At 43.0% G+C, this 9422-nt stretch overlaps 1 protein-coding gene across 1 annotated transcript; it reads left to right on the forward strand.

The window, feature by feature from the left end:
* The first annotated feature begins 200 nt into the window (after positions 1–200).
* NPY (neuropeptide Y) lies at positions 201–8961 on the forward strand. The gene is made up of 3 exons (XM_009954046.2): positions 201–388; positions 5715–5795; positions 8937–8961. Exons 1-3 carry the CDS (start codon positions 201–203, stop codon positions 8959–8961), a joined length of 294 nt encoding a protein of 97 aa, XP_009952348.2.
* Positions 8962–9422: the final 461 nt, after the last annotated feature.

The following is a 9422-nucleotide window of genomic DNA, read 5'->3' on the forward strand; positions in this document are numbered from 1 at the left end:
TCGCTGAGCCGAAAGCCGCTCCGCTGCAGCCGCCGCCGTGAGTGCCGGGACGGGGACGGGGACGGGGACGGGGATGGGGATGGGGACGGGGACAGGGAGGGGGGTCGGCCCGGTCTGGAGCACGCTCGGGCGGCCGCGCTGCTCCGGCCGTCGGGGCGGGTGCTGACGGCGGCTGTCCCCCATCCCACCCCGCCGTGCAGATGCAGGGCACCGTGAGGCTGTGGGTGTCGGTGCTGACTTTCGCCCTGTCGCTGCTGGTCTGCCTGGGGACGCTGGCAGAGGCGTACCCCTCCAAACCGGACAGCCCCGGCGAGGATGCTCCTGCAGAGGACATGGCCAGATACTACTCGGCGCTGAGGCACTACATCAACCTCATCACCAGACAGAGGTAGGCAGAGCGGCCCGGCCACTATCCCCCTTTTCCGCTACCCGGGCTGCCGTTTCCCTTGGCGAGGCTCAGGGGAGGAAGGTGGGGTGCTCCCTTCCACCTGGGTGCCTCATCCTGCTTCACCCACTGATGGGGAGAAAGACAGACTCCCTTTAGAGAGCGACAGCCCTGCACCCCTGAGTCACCCCTGGATCCAGAGCTGAATTTCCACCATCCAGGCTGACAGGAGGGGCAGGGGTGTCAATGCTGCCTCTGCTCTCTCAGTCCCTTCTAGCCCTGGAACAGAGAGGCTGGCAGGCAGGAGCATGAATGGCAGGGCAGCATGCATGGGGAGAGCCCCCCCGAAAGGGAGAGAAAACATAACTAACCTGGGAGCTGGAGAGAGTTAGGGCTGTAGGAGCGATTTCCCACTTCGGTTACTGCCAGTGACTCTCGTGAAGATTTTGATGAGAAAAAGTGCCCCTCCAGCCTTGCTGAGGAGTTGCAGTAGTCCAGCTTCTTTGCGGTTTGCCGCTACTTCATGAGCTGTGAGTGCCAAAAAACCCATGAGTCCTAACAAAAGCACTCTCAAGACCACAAGCAAGAACCCAAGCCCAACCTGAATGAGAAAAGAGAGTGAGTGACCTGAACCTGCCTGGCTCTAAACTGGCTTTCTGGGGATAACTGTGCTTGTCAAAGTAGGGGTAAAGGCTCAGTCTGAAAAAATGTGTAAACTGTTACAAACAATCATTTTCTTTAGGAGCATCTGTCCAGTTTAGACTGTGTGATTAACAGAAGTTTCCCCTGAGGTCCCTGAATAGAGTGTGACCCAGAAGAGCTTTGACATATTTATCTATTTGTTTAATATCAAAACCAGATGAGAGGTCTAAAATTAGGCTTTCATTTATCCCTCTAGAAGTCTGAAGAATTAAATTAGAAGGGAGGCTATCGTGTAACTGAGAGCTTTCCCAGCATACCCATAACATTGTCTGCCAGTGCACTAATAGCATAACGCAGATGAAGAGGCTGATAGAAATACAGTTCCTCAGTGCTGAACTTTTAAAGAAATATTCACAGCTTGTTTGTGTGTATGGCTTGCTTCAGTGTGGTAGTCTGTGCTCAGATAACTTTTTGTCTAGATGACTGCTGAAATAATCTGATCCTTGAGTTCTGCCTCTGCTACGCTTTTTCCTTGTGTGCGGCGGGAGCTCCAGGCTGGTCCCTCATCTCTTCTTTTGATTCTTTCATATCTGACTTCAAAGGTGGTTCCTGTCCAAAACCAGGTCATATTTAAAAACAAACAAACAAAAAAACCCCGAAGCCAACCAAGTGAACCCTCCGTTCTGTATTCAACCTCCACTTCTGGTGTGTGCCCTGCATGCATGCTTTAATGTTGCCCGTGCAGCTTTTTTTCCCAAAGTTCTGGGGTGTAAGTACACAGTTCAGAGACTGAGACTGCTTTCAGTCTTCTGTGTGGATTTGGGTTCTGAAATGAATTGAAATATTGTTGCTGATAGATAAAACAATGCAGATTTTAAATATTATTCTTCAGATTTTACCTAGATTTCTCACCCACCCTCTCATATTTAAAAGGAACAGAATTGACCTGGAAGAACAAGAAAGCTGGCAGAAAAACCCTCACATTTTAAAGTCGCCTACATAGATTAACTAAAAAAAAAAAAAAAAAAAAAAAAGTGTGCTATTTCCACTGCGTGGTGACTTAACAGTGCAGAAATAAGGTAATTGCTACCTCTGTTTGGAAAGCTCTGCTGAGCTCCTGGAGGTTCCCCCGTTTCAGCAGTGACACAGTCACTTGCCAAATGAATCAGTAACTTTTGAAGCATTTTGGACTGGTCTTAAGGATGATCATTTGGTCTGGTTTCAGCAGATGTGCTTGAAGCTTTCTCCCCTTACAGTTTTTTACCTCTGCTTCTGTGCGTGGTACTGCTTGGGAGCCCTGTAACGGGGAGACAAGGGGTCCAGGGGCTCACCCTGCTCCTCCTGAGGGTGTGTGAGCAAGCTGTGCTCCACCTCTCGCCAGATGTTGTGCCTGCAGCCTGGTCACTGTGTGACTGGTGGGATGGAGCTGTAAGAGCACGTTGGGAAAGGAAATTGATTGGTTTTTTTTTTTTTTTTTCCTCTTCAGGTTCATCTGTCTTGTCTTGTTTGATGTTTTTTGTGATTATGAATAACCCTCTGGCTCATCCTCCTGGCTTCTGCTTCTGGCCTAACCCAAGCATTTGAGTGTCATTTGCCTCTGAGCTACTGTGACCCACAGGGTCTTCACCCCAGCTCCCATGAAGCTTCTTCCTTCCAGACTGTCTTTCTCTTCTTGTCTTTAGACCTTGTCTCTGTAGCTGCTTTGCTCCCTCTTTCCTTTGAGATTCTTCTCCTTCAGGTCCATCTCACCTAGCTTTAGACATCTGTGTCCATCAGCTTTACACCCCTTTGAGGTTAGCTGAGGGAGACAGGTGCTTGTAGGGTGCAGGTCACCAGGCCTGTTTCAGACTTTTGTTTCTGATGACATCTCTTGCTTCTTATGTGCCAAGCCTTTGACTTAAAAGAGGGCCTAAGGTGACGAGCACAGATGCAGACCTCTACCCTGTGGGTGTCTGTGTGTCTTTGGATTAGTCCCACCTCTGTCCTCAAAACTGTCCTGTGGCCCTTGCCTCATATCCCTCTACTGCACTGTTCAGCGGGCTTTTTCCAGAGCCCATCTTTCCTTGAATCACTGCTCATGCTGCTGCTTGGTACTACCTGTACTCCCTCTTGCCAACAGGCCTTCTTCCTTTTGTCCGTTGTAGCTTGCTCTCACATGTGTGGCTCTTCTGTGCTGTACTGAAACGGTAAGGCTGGAAATGGCTTGAACCATAGGCAGGGCAGAGAATATGAAAGTGTGCCTGACTTAGTCAGTATTGATGCTCCCACTTCATGTCAACATCCTTTAATGGAGAAGGGAGCAGATCTTAAGAGCTTGGGTTTTTTGGGTAGTTTTGAGTCAAGCCCACAAGATGCTTCTGAGATCCCTCGGCTCCTGTTGGCAGCCTTGGACATCGATGGGATTTGACTCCCAAGACCCACATTTTCATAGGAAGCTTTGAGATTTTGCCGAGTCTGAGATACTGTGTCCCTGATCAAAGTAAGTACGTTTACTCTTTGATCCCTGCAACTTCAGTTGGAGTTGTGGGGTATCAGCACGCCCCAAAAAAGGCCTTGATGTCTCAAGCTGAGCGTAAAACCTGGCTAGGTGTTTTCACATGCCTTGGAGCCTTGTTCTTTTAAAACAGCCATCATATTTGATAAAAGTGTTTCCCAAACAGCAAATAAAGGCCTGGCTTTCTGTATTCACATTGTCTCAGAGCTGAACAAGTTGGACAAGGAGCAAAGCACAAAGCAGCAGGAGCAAAGATGAGATGACTGAATTTGTCCGTGGCCTATTTTTGTTATGGCTGCAGCATGCCACTTTCCCAGTGGCAAAATTACGGGGCAGACAGGTACCCAGCATAGGAAGAGCAGCTGCTCCTTGGCCAGCATAGTTGGTCACAGCTGGCAAATGCCATGTGTGCAGCTCTGCTGTGGGAGGACATGGGGGGCTCCATCCAACACATGTAGCAGCACTGTTCTAGCCAAGGCACTGAAGGGACTCCTATGGAAGGTATCTCCCCAACACAGTTGTCTTCATGATTTGTCCGAATCTCTGCACTCCAGAGAGTTGCTACCCATTTCTTATTCACACAGAACTTTCCAAGAGGTTAGTGGGAGTTTTGCCCAAGTGTAAGCTGTTGAAGGAAGTTGTTGATTTGTTAAATTCATTTATTTAAAACAACAGCAAATTAGATTCCCCCTCAGTTAAAGTCCAGGTCACACACATGTTAATTGGAATAGGGAAATACAAAGAAATAAATCCCTTTGTGATGATGGAGTGCAAGGTATTTGATTCAGCATCATGCTTGATTGTGTTATTGTAATAGCATTTTACTATGTCTGGCTGGTTCTTTTCAGATTCCTGCTTTCAGTCTGTTTAGGTTAAGGAATTTACTTTAAAATTCTGAAACTGATGCTTTGTCTTTCTGCAGCACAGGTGATGTACTAAAATGATTAAGGCAATGTAAAAATACAAGAAGTTGAATAAAATGATTGAAAAGTGAGATATCTTTCCACTTTTCAGTAAGTCGTGCCATCAACAGGTAAAACTGCTAGCTTTTGACATTTAGTTTGGGAAGCTTTTGTTGTTGTTGTTGTTGTTGGTTTTGTTTTTTTTTTTTCCCCCAAAATTTAGATCAAGTCATTGGAGAAACATCTTGATAGCAATGGATAAAATCTAAGTCCTTAATTACACATTTGATTTCTCAGGAATCAGAATTTCACTCAAGTGGCATTCACAAAGCTGTTATCTGTTAATGTACTTTGTGATTCAGACTAATTACACACATAAATTACAAACTATGATCTTAATTCTTTCCAACCAAGGCAGCGTATGCTCATAGTTATCACTCTTAGGCTGATAAATCCTTATACTGAAGAAGTGTGTGTCAAACTGGCTGCTCCTTGTCGCTTCTGTTTTCTCAGGAAAAGAGAGCAAATTCCTTCCCAAGAACCAGGAATTGCAGTACTTTTAACTGTTAGCATGGTATAGTATCCAGGATTTACAAAAAAAAGACAATAGAAAGCTGCTATGTAAATACAGGACACAGCTGGTGATTTCCCAGCAACTATTGAAGTTTCAGATCCAGAAAGTTTTCTCTACCATGGCCACGTAGTTCAAAAGTGATGATTACCTTGGGGTAGCTCAGTTTTTACAACCTAATGTGCTATGTGTTGGGCAGCCCCAAATGTACTAGCTATCTTAAAAAATCTTGTCTAGTTCCTTGGATAATATGGCATATCTGAGTTAGTTTTCTGTTCACTTAATAGAGAAAACGGACTCCTCGTTTCCAATATGGTAGCATCTAAAACAATGCCAAAGTTAATGAGATGATGGAGCTGGGTTTGTAGGCAGGAATGACATGCTTGGAAGTCACGTCGTACACAGCTTCCTCCCCCTTCCTCCGTGCTCACACCAGTAAGGTGTAAGGCTTAGTGTATCCAGGAACAGCCATCGAATTGAGAAATAGTTGGTTTCTCAATATTATCGTGTAACATGGAAAAAAAATATCCGAAGAAATACTGAAGAGTTAACATTTTCTCACATGGCTAAATTAAGTTAATTTAAAATACTTGCTGGAAAGCTGTCTTTATGCCTGCTCTATTCAGTTTTTCTGAAAAGATTTATTTAATAGTTCTATGCTTAGTCTTCATTTTTTAAAAACGGACATATACAAAAATATACTGGTTTGTTTTTCCTTAGATATGGAAAGAGATCAAGCCCAGAGACACTGATCTCAGACCTCTTGTTGAGGGAAAGCACAGAAAATATTCCTAGATCCAGGTATGTATGAAGAAGTTTCGTGGTGGCTTTCACTTCCCTAACTGTTAGATGTAACTGTTTCATTTGTTATCAATAAATATGTTTCACAGGGAGAAAACATATGCCACCGACAGCTGGGTAAACACATCCTGAAAAAACATTTTTAATTTCTTTTTTTTGTTAAGAGCTGTGAATGCAAGGAATGCCTTACCACATATAACATAGCCCAAACTCCTCATTTCCTGATTTTGGGAGCAGGCCCTGCCTGCTGTTTGGAGGAAGGGAAGCATTCCCACAGCGCTTGCTCCTCACTGGGCTTTAATACGCAGAACTGAACGCTGATGCCTGATGACAGATTTGAGCCCCCAAAATGGTGTATTTCTACTCATTTGCTACTCAAACAGGTTTAATTTTTTCCTCTAAAGATGTGTGAGTGGTAAATATGCGCATATGTTAACTTACACACAAATGCACGCCTATAACTGGTCCTTAAAATACAGTATTTCATGTTGGTTTTGTACCTAATATTTTACAAAGGGAAAAAAGGTCTTTATGTTTCCATTTGCACTTGGTTTAAAATAACAGTGGTGTTTCAAGCAACAGTGGGATTTCAAATGTACATACTGTATTTATCTAGTTAGGTAATGGCGCTTTAGCTATAATGTAAGATACTGTAGTAGTGACTACAGTTTACACAGCTAAAAGTAAGTATGTTGAAAAAGTAAGATACAGGGAGGGGGTTTGTCTCGTGAAAGAGAATACCAGTTTTAGGTTTGCTTACAGTCAAGCATGAATGAGCTCAGTTTAAGCCTCTACTGATAGCCTGAAGTTTGCTGATGATATTTCTACTGCAGAAAGAAATGTTTTATGCATTAGTCATCTCAGGAATCTACAAGCAAAGGGTCTCCATTTTCATCAGCTGTGCAAAGGCTCAATTAGCCTCGTTAAGTACTTAAGCATAACAGTCTGTAGCACTGAACTTAGGGCATGCTCTTGTCACTGAAAGGTGACCAGAACTTCTACTGCCACCAAGGGAGGTTGTCCATGAGAATTGCGGTTCTGCGCACAGGGAGAGCGTTGACTTATGGTTTGATGACTAACCGCAGCTGTGGGGATGCAGTTTTCTCTGCAGATGCCTATGCGAAAATCTGCATGGAGTGCAGTGAAATATATTAAAACTATTTTGTGTTTGGTAATGACAAGGCAGAGCCCTCACATAATAGGAAATTTCCGCTGCCACAAATTTGAGGCAAAACACAGGGTATTACAAAGTCTAATACTCTTTGTAATTTTCACCCCTTCGTAACAAAACTTTATGGTTATTATTATTGTTCCAATAATGCTATTTATAACACGCCAGGGAGCAAAAACTCATAGGCAAAATAACAAACTAGTCTGCATTTAAGATCAAGAATTGATGAGAAACAGATTTTTATTTCATACCCCCTGTAACAGCACTTTAAACTGAGTATGGTATTTGTCATTCATCGATGACAATTATGGGAGTACTGGGAACAATGATGTCTAGTTTCCTATGGATATGTTTTCTAGGATAAAACCCTGCATGGATTCTGAACCCTGCTCCAGCTTTTTCCTCCATGTGAGGGCATAACAAAATCTTCTTTCTACCCAGTCCTGTGTTTCATGGCACCTCAGGAACTTAGTATCTCTGAGATACCTGTACCTCTCTCTAACTTGGTTGAAATTATCCAAAGGGTTTGAAAGCTGGTGGGGAAATTAGGGGAGCCATGCAGGTGTGGGCAGCTGGACCCACAGCAAATATGCCCAGGTATAACAAGGCTGCCTAAGCCTGGAGGAAGCCAGGCTGTTTGAATGAAAGGCAGGCTGGTGTTATTCTGAACTTAAATTAATGAAGTATATGTTTTAGAAATAGTTATATATGCAGCCAGTTACAGAGCAGATGTAATTTGCACTCAGTGAATTAGTGAGAGACATACTTCATGAGTTCTCCAGAATGAACTTTGTAACTAAACATTGAAGTACTAATAAACAACTTAAGTGTATTCAGCTTGGCTGGCCTGGTTTGACATTCACCAATACGTGCCCCAAAGCATTTTGCAGTCTAGGTGTATGACCGTATAAAGAAAGTTTAGAGAGATTCTTATAGAAATCAGTTAAAACATAGGAAGTTAAGGAATAAAAAAAGGCAGTACCTCGACCTGAGTACAAATAAGTTCTTATGACAAAAACATGTGATGTGGCATGTTTCTGATCTTGTCGAGCCTATGGAGTCATGAGAAAACTTAAAAAACTCGTAACAGGATGTGTCTCCCATACTACTGCCTCCTTAACAGTCAGGTATCTGGTGTGAAGTAGTTGTCTAGGCTGCCTTTGCAGTCAGTTGGAGGGATGGGTATCTCCAAAACGAGCCTTCTGTGTGGAAATGGGCAGGATCAGTTGCCCTGTCAAGGTGTTACTGTCTCCCCATTGACTGTGAAGGAAGACTAGATGCCCAGCTTTTAGATGGCAAAAATTACAGCAAATGCATTTATTTTAGTCTCTCTCCATGTTCTCAACTTGTTGGCTGACTTGCTGTGTAGACAGAATAACTATTTGCAAGCAGAGAACCTCTAGATCAAATCCTGCCCTCAGCACCCCTTTCAACACGTTTCCAATGTTTGATATGGAGCAGTGAAATACAGTAGTAATATTTTAGGATGGTGGCTGTGGACTTCAGTTTTTTTTCCAAGGTGTTAACAGCATGACATGTGGGATTTTGGTTGTTGGGCTTTTTTTTTGGCTCAGTGAATTCTCTTTGGAAACTGCTTATTCCTGAGTAAGAGCGAAAAATACCTCTATTTGTATTTCAGCATATGTCATAGTTTTTAACTGAATTTCATTAAGTGCTGCTTAATGACATAAAGCAGCTTTGCGGTGAGTCTCAGCAGTGTGACCACATACCATCTGGACAGCAGTATGGAGGGGCAGGTTCTGGTACCAAAGTACGGACATTTGGACAACCAGGATGCCTCTGCTTTGATGGGAGTTGCATATAGAATCTTCAGCTGCAAATATGGATGTGCATTCCTATTGTTGCTATTCTTAAAATGAAAACTTTGGGTAGTTCTAGCTTTGGATTTTTCAGAAGGGCCTTTAAAATGTGTTTAATGGGTTTTTTTTTATTCATAATATGTATTGCAGGTTTGAAGACCCTTCGATGTGGTGATGGGATTTTCAGCACACCGTCAAAACTTTTCCTAGTTTTCAGTTCGTACTCCAAGCCTCTGAAGCATCTTTTCCAGTGCATGCAACCATTGTACTGAATTCTGTAGAGTTTTTCCTTCATCATATTTGTATATACCTTTATTTAAATAAATTATTTGTGCATTCCAAAATATAACATACTAAATGAAAACAAGCAACCCTGTCATTGGTATAGCAAAGTGTTGTTTTAAACTATTAAAACTGAATTATAACCTCCCTGCAGTCTAAAGTAGTAAGGACAACAATAGCATCACAGTTATTACAAAAGACATCATTTATTGTAGCCTCAAACTCAGCTCAGCTCCTTGATATATACAAAACTGTTTAAAATAATTTATTGTAGACTATGTAATTTAGGAAAATACCGTTCTGGGAGGCAAATTTTCAGGATCACCATACTAAAAACTTACTTAGTACTTACAT

This window comes from Leptosomus discolor, chromosome 7, assembly GCF_034619465.1.
Source record: "Leptosomus discolor isolate bLepDis1 chromosome 7, bLepDis1.hap2, whole genome shotgun sequence".
In the NCBI taxonomy this organism is placed as follows: domain Eukaryota; kingdom Metazoa; phylum Chordata; class Aves; order Leptosomiformes; family Leptosomidae; genus Leptosomus; species Leptosomus discolor.